Raw genomic sequence first — 14,536 nt, forward strand, 5'->3', positions numbered from 1 at the left:
GAGTGTCGCGGCAGTGCGCCCCTGGATCTGGACCGAATGGGAGCCTGAAGCGAGCGAGATAGTTTGCTGCACGGGGAAAACGGGGAGCGAACAGCGTCTTACCAGGTCTGGATGTATGAAGCTCTCAGTGCTCCCTGAGTCGAAGAGGCATGGCGTTCTGTACCCGTTGATATGGACCTCTGCCATCGGGTTTCGTAGATTCTTTGGTCGTGATTGGTCCGGGGTGACCACGCTGAGTTGCGGGTAGTCAGCGGCTCGATCAGCTGTGCTGGAGTGGCCCCGTGATGACTGCCCTCTGAGTTCATAGTCGTATTCTTCCGCTGAGTTGTCCGAGCGCGGAGATGCCGATCGGGCCCGTGGATCGCACATGGCGGACGGCGAGGAAGATGGCGTCCAAGATGGCGGCCCCCATGAGTCGCACGTGGCCGGCGCGTGGTGGAGGTTTTCCAAGATGGCGGCCCCCATGGATTGCACATGGCTGGAGGGGGCGGAGTCGGGGCATAGGCCGCAGCGTTTCGGGCCCCGTGGGCCTGCGAGTGTGGGGAGTGATTATTTTGAGTCGCTGGGCAGTTGGAAGCTGGGGCCCTTTTAGCGAGGCACACTCTTGCGTAATGGCCTTTTCGCCCGCAGCTGCTGCAGGTCGCGTTACGGGCCGGGCAGTGCTGCCGTGGGTGCTGGTTCTGGCCGCAGAAATGGCAGGCTGGAGCAGCAAAGTGGCTGGCTGGGGCAGCATGGTGGCCGCGTAGTACAGGCCTGGGGGAGTCGCTGGTCGGGGGCCCATGATTGGGTCGCGGGGTCCGCGGGGAACGAGTTACGGCTGCGGAAGGAGATGTCCATCGTGGTAGCAGCTTCCACAGTCGTTTCTAAGTCCTGGGCCCCCTTTTCCAGCAGTTGTTGGCGCACATAGTTAGACCTGAGGCCCGCTACAAAAACATCGCGTACAGCAGGTACCCTGTGTACAGCCGTGGTAACTGCTTGATAATTACAGTCATTGGACAGCTGGTGTTGGTGTCGCTGCTGCAGCTGGTGTTGGTGCTGCTGCAGCTGGTGTTGGTGTCGCTGCTGCAGCTGGTGTTGGTGTCGCAGCTGCAGCTGGTGTTGGTGCTGCTGCAGCTGGTGTTGGTGTCGCTGCTGCAGCTGGTGCTGGTGCTGCTGCAGCTGGTGTTGGTGTCGCTGCTGCAGCTGGTGTTGGTGTCACTGCTGCAGCTGGTGTTGGTGTCGCTGCTGCAGCTGGTGTTGGTGCTGCTGCAGCTGGTGTTGGTGTCGCTGCTGCAGCTGGTGTTGGTGTCGCTGCTGCAGCTGGTGTTGGTGTCGCTGCTGCAGCTGGTGTTGGTGTCGCTGCTGCAGCTGGTGTTGGTGTCGCTGCTGCAGCTGGTGTTGGTGTCGCTGTTGCAGCTGGTGTTGGTGTCGCTGCTGCAGCTGGTGTTGGTGCTGCTGCAGCTGGTGTTGGTGCTGCTGCAGCTGGTGTTGGTGTCGCTGCTGCAGCTGGTGTTGGTGTCGCTGTTGCAGCTGGTGTTGGTGTCGCTGCTGCAGCTGGTGTTGGTGCTGCTGCAGCTGGTGTTGGTGTCGCTGCTGCAGCTGGTGTTGGTGTCGCTGCTGCAGCTGGTGTTGCTGCTGCTGCAGCTGGTGTTGGTGTCGCTGCTGCAGCAGCTGGTGTTGGTGTCGCTGCTGCAGCTGGTGTTGCTGCTGCTGCAGCTGGTGTTGGTGTCGCTGTTGCAGCTGGTGTTGGTGTCGCTGCTGCAGCTGGTGTTGCTGCTGCTGCAGCTGGTGTTGGTGAAGGTGTTGCTTTTCCACTTGTTTCTTATCAGAGGAGCGGAAACTATTCCAATGCAGTGGTGAGGGCTGGCAGCAGGAAAGACTAACTGAGGGTGAATGAAATGCCGTCCAAGAAATTGGCAATCACCTGTCAAGCAGTGATAGCAGAGACAGAAAAATGCTTTAGCAGCAGCCTCTCACCTGTCCGTTTTATTGAGCGATGGCTTCGCTGAAGGCCTCTCAATGAAGTAACTCTTCCTGCTGAGCACTAGCAAGTTGCTGACATCTTGGGAAACATGGCCTTGTTTGGAAAATCAAGAATTTAGGAATAAAATAATAATTGGCTTCAGTATCTTAATTACTTACCTGCCAGCTGCTCACCTTGGTGCATCCCTGGAGGACAGCGGGATGATGTAAGAATCCTGACCCTGTGTCAATTTTAGGGGTTTTAACACCCGCATGCTTAAAATCACCCCTCTTTGACTAGACTAAATCCTCCCGTTGCTCTAGTTATTTTTTGCATGATTAATTGATTTGGTAGAATCAGCACCTGGTGCAGCCTAATCACTTGCCCACAATTTGCCGTTACAAGTTCCAAGAATCCTCACGATCAGGGATAGTGCAAGTGATCTAGTTTGACTCCGTGTAACCCTAACATCTGCAAAGTTCTACACTTGCAACATGGAGTGTGATTTTCTGCAGGAGTAGCAAAAATATGTTTCAACAGTCCAGGAGATAGTAGTCATGTGGTGTTAGAACCCAGAGAAAAACATTTGCCTTTTGAATGGGCCTCAGATTAGCTTCTTATGTGGCAAGTATGTTTGGCATTGATTTTTAAATTTAGAAAAAACTACAGTTTTTAATTTGAGATTTCTGATGTGTTGGGCTGGGTGGGTTGATGTGGACTGCACTTGATGCAGTGTAGCGAGAGACAGACTTCCAACACTTGATGAGATGCAACACGATTTTATTTAACATCTAAACTATAATACATGTTCTTTTTTTAAAAATAATTTTTATTGGAATTTTTTACAGAAAATATAAAAATATAACAAGAAGTAATAATATGCAACTAACTGCCCCATAACACTCACAAATCCCCCAAACCATAACATCACATGTATCACACTCCCCCCACCCCCCCACAAGAAAACTTAACCATAAATTAAAATTAAATAAATCAAATTTAAATAAAATAAACAAACATAGTAATCTCCCCCCCCCCCCCCCCCCCCCCCCCCCCGGGTTGCTGCTGCTACTGTCCCAGTACCCTATCGTTGAGCCAGAAAGTCGAGGAAAGGTTGCCACCGTTTAAAGAACCCTTGCACCGATCCTCTCAGGGCGAACTTGACCTTCTCTAGCTTAATAAAGCCAGCCATGTCATTGATCCAGGTCTCCACGCTTGGGGGCCTCGCGTCCTTCCATTGTAGCAAAATCCTTCGCCGGGCCACTAGGGACGCAAAGGCCAGCACACCGGCCTCTTTCGTCTCCTGCACTCCCGGCTCTACCCCAACACCAAAGATCGCGAGTCCCCATCCTGGCTTGACCCTGGATCCCACCACCCTCAACACCGTCCTCGCCACCCCCTTCCAGAACTCCTCCAGTGCCGGGCATGCCCAGAACATATGGGCATGGTTCGCTGGACTCCCTGAGCACCTGACACACCTATCTTCACCCCCAAAGAACCTACTCATCCTCGTCCCAGTCATGTGGGCCCTATGCAGCACCTTGAATTGGATGAGGCTAAGCCGCGCACACGAGGAGGAAGAATTTACCCTCTCCAGGGCATCAGCCCATGTCCCGTCTTCGATCTGTTCCCCCAGTTCCCCCTCCCACTTCGTTTTCAGCTCCTCTACTGACGCCTCTTCCACCTCCTGCATAAGCTTGTAGATATTGGATATCTTCCCCTCCCCGACCCAGACCCCCGAAAGCACCCTGTCACTCACCCCCCTCGCGGGGAGCGCAGGGAATCCCTCCACCTGCCGTCTAGCAAATGCCTTTATCTGCAGATATCTAAACATGTTTCCCGGAGGGAGCCCAAATTTCTCCTCCAACTCCCCCAGGCCCGCAAACCTTCCGTCGATAAGCAGGTCCCTCAGCTGACTAATGCCCGCTCTGTACCATCCCTGAAATCCCCCATCCATGTTCCCCGGGACGAAACTATGGTTCCCCCTTAACGGAGCCTCCATCGAGCCCCCCACTTCTCCCCTATGTTGCCTCCACTGCCCCCAAATCTTGAGGGTAGCCGCCACCACCGGACTCATGGTATACCTCGTGGGAGGGAGCGGCCACGGCGCCGTTACCAGGGCCCCCAGGCTTGTATCCCCACAAGACGCTCTCTCCATCCGTTTTCATGCTGCCCCCTCCCCCTCCATCACCCACTTACGCACCATCGACACGTTGGCCGCCCAGTAATACCCCGAGAGGTTGGGCAACGCCAGCCCCCCCCATCTCTACCCCGCTCCAAGAAAACCCTCTTCACCCTCGGGTGCCATGCGCCCAAACAAATCCCATGATGCTGCTGGTCACCCTTTTAAAAAAGGCCCTAGGGATAAAGATGGGCAAGCACTGGAAGAGGAACAAGAACCTCGGGAGAACCGTCATTTTGACGGATTGCACTCTGCCCGCCAGCGATAGCGGCACCATTCCCACCTTTTAAATTCCTCCTCCATCTGTTCCACTAGTCTGGTGAAGTTAAGCTTATGGAGAGCCCCCCAACTCCTGGCCACCTGCACCCCCAGGTACCTGAAACTCTTCACTGCCCTCCTGAAAGGGAGCCTCCCATTTCCCTCCTCTTGATCTCCCGGGTGAACTACAAATACCTCGCTTTTTCCTAAATTTATCTTATAGCCCGAGAAGCCCCCAAATTCCGCTAACAGCTCCATCACCCCCAGCATTCCCCCTCTGGGTCCACCACATATAACAGCAGGTCGTCCGCATACAGCGATACCCGGTGCTCCTCCCCACCCCGCACCAGACCCCTCCATTTCCCTGACTCCCTCAACGCCATGGCCAGCGGTTCAATCGCCAGTGCAAAGAGCAGGGGGGACAGGGGACACCCCTGCCTGGTCCCACGATAGAGCCTAAAGTACTCCGATCTCCTTCCATTTGTGACTACACTCGCCATCGGAGCTGCGTAAAGCAGCCTCACCTATTTGATGAATCCCTCCCTAAATCCAAACCTCTCCAGCACCTCCCACAGGTACCCCCACTCAACTCTATCAAACGCTTTCTCTGCGTCCAGCGCCACCACTATCTCCGCCTCCCCCTCCACTGCCGGCACCATGATAACATTTAGCAGTCTCCGCATATTCGTGTTGAGCTGCCGCCCCTTGACAAATCCTATCTGATCTTCGTGAATTACCTCTGGCACACAATCCTCTATCCTGGTAGCCAGGATCTTCGCCAGCAACTTAGCGTCTACGTTAAGGAGCGAGATAGGCCTATATGATCCGCACTGCAAGGGGTCCTTATCCCGTTTTAGGATCAAAGAGATCAGTGCCCGCGACATCATCAGGGGCAAAGCCCCCCCCCCCCCCCTCCCATGCCTCATTGAAGGTTCGCACCAACAGGGGACCCACCAGGTCCGCATATTTTTTGTAAAATTCCGCCGGGAACCCATCCGGCCCCGGGGCCTTACCTGACTGCATTTGTCCGATCCCCCTGACTAGCTCCTCCAACTCTATCGGCGCCCCCAGCCCCTCTACCAGCCTCTCTTGAACCCTTGGGAAACATAGCCTGTTCATGAAGCTCTCCATCCCCTCTCTCCCCCCCGGAGGTTCCGACCGGTACAATCCCTCGTAAAAGTCCTTAAAGACCCCGTTTACTTCTGTCCCCTTCTGCACTACATTTCCACCCCCATCCTTCACTCCACCAATTTCCCTAGCCGCATCTCGCCTACGGAACTGATACGCCAACATCCTGCTCGCCTTCTCTCCATACGCATATACCGCGTCCTGCGCCCTCCTCCACTGTGTCTCCGCCTTTCTGGTGGTCAACAAGTCAAAATTGGCCTGCAAACTGCGCCGTTCTCCCAGCAACCCTTCCTCCGGTGCCTCTGCATATCTCCTGTCCACCTCCAGGAGCTCTCCCACCAGTCTCTCCCTCTCCTTCCTCTCTCTCCTTTCCCTGTGGGCCTGGATGGAGATCAGCTCCCCCGGGATCACTGCTTCCAGAGCCTCCCAGACCATCCCCACCTGGACCTCCCCCATATCATTGGTATCCAGATACCCCTCAATGCTTCTCCGAACCCTCTTACACACCTCCTCCTCCGCCAGCATCCCCACATCCAGGCGCCAGAGCGGGCGCTGGTCCCGCGCCTCTCCCATCTCCAAATCAACCCAGTGCGGGGCATGGTCCGAAATCGCTATGGCCAAGTACTCGGCATCCTGCACCCTCGGAATCAATCCCCTGCTCAGGACAAAAAAGTCTATCCGGGAATAAACCCTATGGACGTGAGAGAAAAAGGAATACTCCCGCGCTCTCGGTCTCCCAAACCTCCAGGGATCCACCCCTCCCATCTGGTCCATGTATCCCCTCAGCACTTTGGCCGCCGCCGGTCTCCTACCTATCCTTGAACTGGACCGGTCCAGTGTGGGATCCAGCACTGTGTTAAAATCTCCCCCCATGATCAGGCCCCCTGCCTCCAGGTCCGGGATGCGGCCCAACAATCGCCTCATGAAGCCAGAATCATCCCAATTCGGGGCATATACGTTCACCAGCACCACCTTCTCTCCCTGCAGCCTACCCTTCACCATGATATATCTGCCCTCCTTGTCCGACACCACCTCAGCCGCCTCAAATGCCACCTTCTTCCCCACCAGAATCGCCACCCCCCGGTTCTTCGCGTCCAATCCTGAATGATAAACCTCAGATTCTTTCGCCTCGTCCGAACGTCCAGCTCCTCCAAGCGGTTTTTATGAAGTGCCTCGTGCAACTTCACTTTCCCCACGAGGACCACGGCCTCCTCCTCCCTTTCAAGGGCCTGCTGCTGCAACTCCCAAATAGACTCCTCCTGGGCCGCCTGGGTTCCAAGCAGCTTGGTGGTAGTTGCATTCATGGAGTCCAGCAGCTCAGCCTTCAGCTCAGCAAAACAACGTGGGAGCGAGGCCTGTTGCTCCTGCGCCCACTTCCACCAGTCCTCGGGTGTTGCGCCGGCCGCCATTTTGTTTTCCTTCCCCCGTTTGTTTTGGGGAGTTGCTGCAGCCTTTTTCTTCGTCCCACTCCGGGTGAGCACCATATAGTGTGGGGCAAGTTCTTCCAGGCACCTTCCGCCACCGGGATGCGTAAAAACAGCGCCGTTTGGGGCCCTCTAAACGGCCCAAAAGTCCCTAAATAGCGGGAGCTGCCGAACGTGCGGCTTAGCTCCGCATAGTCGCAACCGTAAGTCAACTATAATACATGTTCAACTGTGGGTTGACACTATGCTGACTTGAATGGAACCTGACACTAGCTTGACCAGACTTACTAGCTACCACATGGTGTTTGCACTGTGTGCTTACTGGTCATCCTGTGTTTCAATCACTGCCTGTCTGCACTCCATTATATACATAGATGTTTATTATGACAATTTCCAGAACAGGAACCGAGTGAACTTAATGCCACAGTCGTTCACCAACAGCTTTGTTGGCAGACACAACAAAATTCCCATTCTAATAAGTGATTTTTGATTTCTGCATGACTAGAATTCGGGCAAAATTGGCTTTATGGGAGCCATTTTCCAATTTAATTTGCTGACAAGGAGCTATGCTATGAATATTTCTATTTGTATTTTGGAAATTCAAGCTTGTGCTGTGCAGACCATTAAATGTCATAAGATCATGGGCGTGATTCTCCATTCCCGCAGCCAGTCAATGGGGTTTCCCATTGTGAGCCACCCCATGTTGTCGGGAACTGCGCGGATGTGGGTGTGCTGCCGGCGGGGCAGAGGATCACACCGACAGAGAATCCTGTAGCATGAATCTAAATTTCAAACATACACTTTGAGCAAGGGGAGCTCTTGCAGTCAGTGCCACTGGCAAGTTGTCCCTTAATAAAAATTCTGCATAACAAACCTATTGTTTGTTTCCCATCAGGATGGTATTCTCTCACCCGAGGATGTAGACCTTGTGATGTCGTCAGGTTTGGGAACACGCTATGCTTTTATGGGACCTTTTGAAACTATTCATCTCAATGCAAAAGGTAAGTACTGGTGTGGCCTATTGCAGCAAAATATTATTCCTGACCTGCACATCAAGTACTATTACACTAAAACCATTCTTATTCACTGGAGAAATGGTTAAGCAAATCAAAGTTTTTAGAACATTATGGAACATGGGTTAGGTTATGACATTAACATTGGTAGTTTCTTTTTAATGCTCATGTTGCTAGGACCAGTGTGAAAGCCTTCTGGAATGTTGGAAATTAGTGTTTGGACATTTTGAGTTTGCCTTCTCTGAGGGAGGCAGATCAGTGAATGATAGAATCCCGACAGTGCAGAAGGAGGCCTTTCAGCCCATCGAGTCTGCACCGACCCTCTGAAAGAGCACCTTGGCCAGGCCCATGCCCTATCCCCATTACTAGGTACACTAGACAGAATTTTAGCACAGCCAATCCACCTGACCTGCACATCTTTGGAATGTGGGAGGAAACCAGAGCACCCGGAGGAAGCTCAGGCAGACACAGCGAGGACGCACAAACTCCACAGACAGTCGATCAGGGTCCGAATCGAACCTGGGTCTTCTCTCTCTCTCTCCTCTATTCCTCCCCCCCCACCCAAAAACAAAATTAGAGTGCTTATTTTCTGGGAGGTTGAATGTACTATAACCTCACCACATTTTGTGGAAGAGATTTGATATCCCTTCATGCTTCTGTGACAACCGTTCCTGGTTAATGTCAATCATCTAGGCTTCCATTAAAGCTGATTGTAGCCATTTTAAACTATGATTCTGTATAGGATTGGAAATCTGCTTAGATCGCCAACTCTGGTTGGACATATCCCTGGCAGCTTGTTCACATAATGAGTGGCCTGCTTAAGTTTGGCCACGATGCCTATCCTTTTTGCAAATGTTATAGGATTTACCTTATAAACTGGGATTAAAATGAGCGGCTAGTTTATTTTTATCTCCTTTTTTAGCCAGAACAGGCATGATGGGCTGAGTGGCCTCTTTCTACACTGTAACTTTTCTATGGTTCCATCAACTGTTTGGTCCCTAGTAATTGAGTGTTTTTGTTGATGGCTTCACGCCAGTAGCTGATCTGCATGAGAAGTTCCAGGAGTTTCAGCTTCCATTCTGGAATACTCTGGACAATCCCTGGGGAATTTGTAATCTTAAACTCCACTCTGTTATTCAACACAAGAGACATTAGTATAAGAGGTTGCAGATGGGATTTTGTTATCATTTTCATGAGCTTAAAGCTCATCAGTTTTTTAATATAGAAAAGTATATGCAATAATTTGTTCATGATACAACATGAATGAAATGAAATGAAAATCGCTTATTGTCACGAGTAGGCTTCAATGAAGTTACTGTGAAAAGCTCCTAGTCGCCACATTCCGGCGCCTGTCCGGGGAGGCTGGTGCGGGAATCGAACCGTGCTGCTGGCCTGCTTGGTCTGCTTTAAAAGCCAGCGATTTAGCTGAGTGAGCTAAACCAGATATCTCAAAAGTACCAAACTTCTTTATCTCTAAGCTATTGGAGGAGCTACTAAGAGGATTGGAGGATAGCCAATGTTGTACCGTTATTTAAGAAGGATTGCCAGAATAATTCGGGTAATTATGGGTCAGTGAGCTTGACGTCAGTGACAGTGAAATTGTTCAAAAAGATTTTCAGAGATCGGGGGCGGGATTCTCCAATAATGGGGCTAAGTGTTGACGCTATCGTAAATACCAGAGCATTTTACGATGACATCAACAGGCCCCATTGTCCACCAATTCAGCGGCACACAAGGGGCCAGAATGGGCGCCATAAGAAGCGCAGTGGAGCGGCCTGCATTCGGCATCCGATAAGCGGGCCGCGTCTTTGACGCAACAACGTGACGCGTTAAAAAATTGCATCACCCCCACACATAGTCGTCGGAGGGAAGATGGCCGCCCGCCATGCAGCGCCCAGGTTCCGTGATGGCGATCTGGACATGCTCCTGGACACTGTGGAGCAGAGGCCGTGCGCCGGCTCGGAGAATCCTGCCCAGGATCTATGCACATTTGGAAGTGAATGGTCTTATTAGCGACAGACTGCAAGATTTTGTATGAGGGAAGTCATGTCTCACTAATTTGATTGAATTTTTTGAGAAGGTGACGAAAATGATTGATGAGGAAAGGGCTGTGGATGTTGCCTACATGGACTTTAGTAAAGCATTTGATAAAGTCCCTCATGGCAGGCTGGTGCAAAAGATTAGGTCACATGGGGTCGGGGGGAACCAGCTGGATGGATCCAGAACTGGCTTGGCCATAGAAGACAGAGGGTAGCAGTGGAAGGTTGTTTTTTCGAATAGAGGTCTGTAACAAGTGGTGTTCCCCAGGGATCAGTTCTGAGACCTCTGCTCTTTGTAATATATATAAATGACTTGGAAGAAAATGTGGCTGGTCTGATTAGCAAGTTTGCGAATGATACTAAGATTGCAGGAGTTGTGGATAGTGGTGAAGATTGTCAGAGAATACAACAGGATATAGCTAGGCTGCAAAATTGGACTGAGAAATGGCAGATGGAATTTAACCCAGACCAATGCGAAGTGATGCATTTTGGTAGATCCAATTCAGATGGGAGCTATAAAATAAATGGCAGAACCATCAGGAGCATAGAGACACACAGAGACCTGGGCGTGCAGGTCCACAAATCCTTAAAAGTGGAAATGGTGGTAAAGAAAGCATATGGCACGCTTGCCTTGAGAGGATGGGGTATCGAGTATAAAAGCTTGAAAATTATGTTACAGTTATATAGAACGTTGGTTAGGCCACATTTGGAATACTGTGTCTAATTCTGATCACCGCACTACCAGAAAGACGTAGAGGCTTTGGAAAGAGGACAGAAAAGGTTTACCAGGACGTTGCCTAGTATGGAGAGTATTAGCTATGAGGAGAGATTGACTAAACTGTGACTGTTCTCCCGCGAGAGACGGAGGCTCAGGGGCGACCTGGTAGAAGTTTATAAAATTATTAGGGGTATAGATAGGGTGAACAGTTGCAGGTTTTTCCCAGGGCAGAAATGACAATTAAAAGGGGGCACAAGTTCACGGTGAGGGGGGAAAGGTTCAGTGGGGATTTGAGGGGGAAGCTTTTTACACAGAGGGTGGTGGTGGCCTGGAATGCACTGCCGAGTGAGGTAGTTGAGGCAGATACGTGATGCATGATCAATTGCACAAAGACTAATGTGTGGCCTCCTGCTGCAGCTGGCGAAATGGGTCCCAAACTATGTGGACAAGGCCCGCCCACTCATACAGTCCACCGAATTTCTCCTCACGGCCGAGGCACAGCACGCCTTCGCTCATATCAGAGCAGACATAGCCAAGGCCGGGATGCACGCAGTAGACGAGACCCTGCCCTTCCAAGTAGAAAGCGACGCTTCAAATGTCGCCCTTGCCGCCACCCTCAATCAGGCAGGCAGACCCGTGGCATTCTTTTCCTGCACCCTTCATGCCTCTGAAATTCAGCACTCATCCGTCAAAAAGGTGGCCCAGGCTATTGTTGAAGCTGTGCGGCATTGGAGGCATTACCTGACCGGCAGGAGATTCACTCTCCTCACTGACCAACGGTCGGTAGCCTTCCTGTTCAATAACACACAGCGGGGCAAGATCAAAAACGATAAAATCTTGCAGTGGAGAATCGAGCCCTCCACCTATAATTACGAGATTTTGTATCGCCCCGGCAAGCTCAACGAGCCCCTCAGACACCCTCTCCTGTGGTACATGTGCCAGCGCACAAATAGACCAACTCCGGACCCTGCACGACAGCCTTTGTCACCTGGGGGTCACTCGACTGTACCATCTCGTCAAGGCTCGCAACCTGCCCTACTCCGTCGAGGAAGTATGGACAGTCACCAGGGACTGCCAGGTCTGTGCGGAGTGCAAGTCGCACTTCTACCGGCTGGACCGTGCACACCTGGTGAAGGCTTCACGCCCCTTTGAGCGCCTCAGTGTTGATTTCAAAGGGCCTCTCCCCTCCACCGAGCGCAACATGTATATACTCAGTGTGGTCGATGAGTACTCCAGATACCCCTTCGCCATCCCATGCCCCGATATGACGTCTGCCACGGTCATCAAAGCCCTCAACACAATCTTTGCGCTGTTCGGTTTCCCCTCCTACATCCACAGTGACAGGGGATCCTCATTCATGAGTGATGAGCTGCGTCAGTTCCTGCTCAGCAGGGGTATCGCCTCCAGCAGAACAACAAGCTACAACCCCCGGGGAAATGGGCAGGTAGAGAGGGAGAACGGGACGGTTTGGAGGGCCGTCCAGCTGGCCCTACAGTCCAGGAACCTCCCAGCCTCCCGCTGGCAGGAGGTCCTCCTTGATGCACTACACTCCATCCGGTCGCTACTGTGCACCGCTACAAATAACACACCCCATAAACGTCTTTTTACCTTCCACAGGAAGCCCACATCCGGGGTGTCGCTCTCGACCTGGCTCGCAGCTCCAGGACCAGTTCTGTTCCGTAGGCACGTCCGACTCCACAAGGTGGACCCGTTGGTGGACAGGGTACACTTGCTCCATGCCAACCCACAGTATGCCTACGTGGAGTTCCCCGACGGCCACCAAGACACTATCTCCCTCAGGGACCTGGCACCGTCAGGTTCCAACCAAACACACTTCCCCGCCCAGGCGCCATCCTCCACTCCCCCGGCACTCCCAATATTAACCCCACCAGGCCCATCCCTCCTTCCCCTGCCCACGCAAGAGGATGAAGAAGATTTCGGCGCAGAGATTAGGGAGGACGTATAGACGGAAACCGCTGAATTCTACGCCCTGGACTGTGAGAGTGACCGTGCAGAACCCTCGGATCAGGACAGAATGGGATCCGGAGGCCAGGGAGATCCATTGATTGGCGGGATGGACCGCGAGGGAGCAGCGCCTACCGTATCTGGGTGTATGAAGCTTTCGGTGCACCCGGAGTCCAGCAGGCAGGAGGTCACGTGGCCGTTGATTTTCACCGTTGTCGAAGCATTGGCCAGGTTATGTGGACGAGACTGGTTCAGCGTCATCGAGGCGAGCTGCGGGTGATCATCAGAGGTTTCAGACAGAGATAATTGGTGGCCCAGGTCGTGGGATGTCGTTGGCGTTCCTGCCCCGTTGGGAAGACAAGATGTCGGCGTCCGGAGGTCCTGCGGGGAACAAAATGGCGGCGCCCATGGGGCGCACATTGCGGGGGCGGGACAAGATGGCGGTGCCCATAGTACGTATGTAAGCAGAGCTGGACAAGATGGCGGCGCCCATGGGTCGCACGTGGACTGAGGGGAAGAAGATGGCGACGCCCATTGGCCGCACGTGGCCCCGGGAGGAGAAGATGGCGGCGCCCATTGTGCGTTTGGCAGGAAGGTGGGGGCGATAGTGGCAACTGTGTGGGCCTGGCACACTGCGGCGAAGTGGCCCTTTTTGTTACAGGACTTGCAAGTGACAGCACGGGCCGGGCAGCATTGGCAGGGGTGCTTCTGTTGGCCGCAGAAGTAGCAGCGGGGACCCCCGGGGTGCACGGATTGGCGTGTGACGCAGGCGTATTGGCTAGGCAGGGCCCCAGCTGGGGGGGCCGTTTGCGGGGTCCAGGAGGGGTGGGCCGCGCGGCGAGAGAGGTAGGCCTGAACTTTATGGGAGGCGACCGTCATGGACAGCATGGACAGATTTTGTCTCCGCTAAGTCGAGCGTGATCCCTTCCAGCAGTCGTTGTCAGATGAGGCCCGATGCAATCCCCGTTACGAACGCATCGCGCATGAGGAGATTAGAATGTTCGGTGGCCGTAACGGCCTGACAGTCACAGTCCTGGACGAGTGTGATTGGGGCCCGCCAGAAGTCTTCAATGGACTCACCAGGGAGTTGAGAGCGAGTGGCGAGTATGTGCCTGGCGAAGAGCATGTTCGCTTTCTGCGCGTAGTTCTCTTTTAGGAGTGCCATGGCTTCCGCGTAAGTCGGGGCGTCCTGGATCAGCAGGAACACGCTTGAGCTCGACCTGGAATACAGGACCTGTATCTTCTGAGCCTCCGTCGGTGTGGGGTTCGCTGTGTTGATGTAAGCCTCGAAGCAAGCTAGCCAATGATTAAAGTCCTTTCTGGCATCGGGCGAGTGCGGATCCAGCTGCAGGCGATCTGGTTTGATTCTGATATCCATCTTATTGAAAATCTGACTGCAGTAAATTGATGCATGATCAATTGCATAAAGACTACGGTTGGGTACAACTGTGGCTTTATTGCAGTCAGATGCATGGCCTGCTGTTGCAGCTGGCGAAATGGCAGATCAATGGAGGACACGCATATTTACACTCCTCCTACTGGGCGGAGCCAGCCGGCAGGGGTTACCGGCGAACCTGTAATACAGGTCCTACCTTACATCCCCTAATACAGGTGTACAGTGGTTCACCACAATACGTTAGCGACCTTTAAGACTTACCTGGATAGGCACATGAACAGATGGGGTATTGAAGGATAAAGGGGGTTGGTCTAGAGACGACACGTGATCGGCGCAGGCTTGGAGGGCCGAAGGGCCTGTTCTTTTGCTGTATTTTGCTTTGATCTTTGTATTGTCTCTAGGCTTTCAAATAGCTCTGTATCTATGCTTATCATTGCAGTAAAAAATATATTTAAAATGCTGCTCATCTCA

General features: G+C 52.8%; 1 protein-coding gene across 2 annotated transcripts in view; it reads left to right on the top strand.

Moving 5' to 3' along the window:
* cryl1 (crystallin, lambda 1) overlaps positions 1 to 14,536 on the top strand; it is a 160,540-nt gene that overhangs the window by 133,121 nt on the left and 12,883 nt on the right. For both annotated transcript variants that reach the window (XM_038818230.1, XM_038818229.1), the window contains one exon: positions 7,830 to 7,935. In XM_038818230.1, coding sequence (XP_038674158.1) covers positions 7,830 to 7,935 — 106 coding nt within the window. The remainder of the gene's footprint in view (positions 1 to 7,829; positions 7,936 to 14,536) is intronic.

Source organism: Scyliorhinus canicula, chromosome 14, assembly GCF_902713615.1.
Source record: "Scyliorhinus canicula chromosome 14, sScyCan1.1, whole genome shotgun sequence".
Taxonomy (NCBI): domain Eukaryota; kingdom Metazoa; phylum Chordata; class Chondrichthyes; order Carcharhiniformes; family Scyliorhinidae; genus Scyliorhinus; species Scyliorhinus canicula.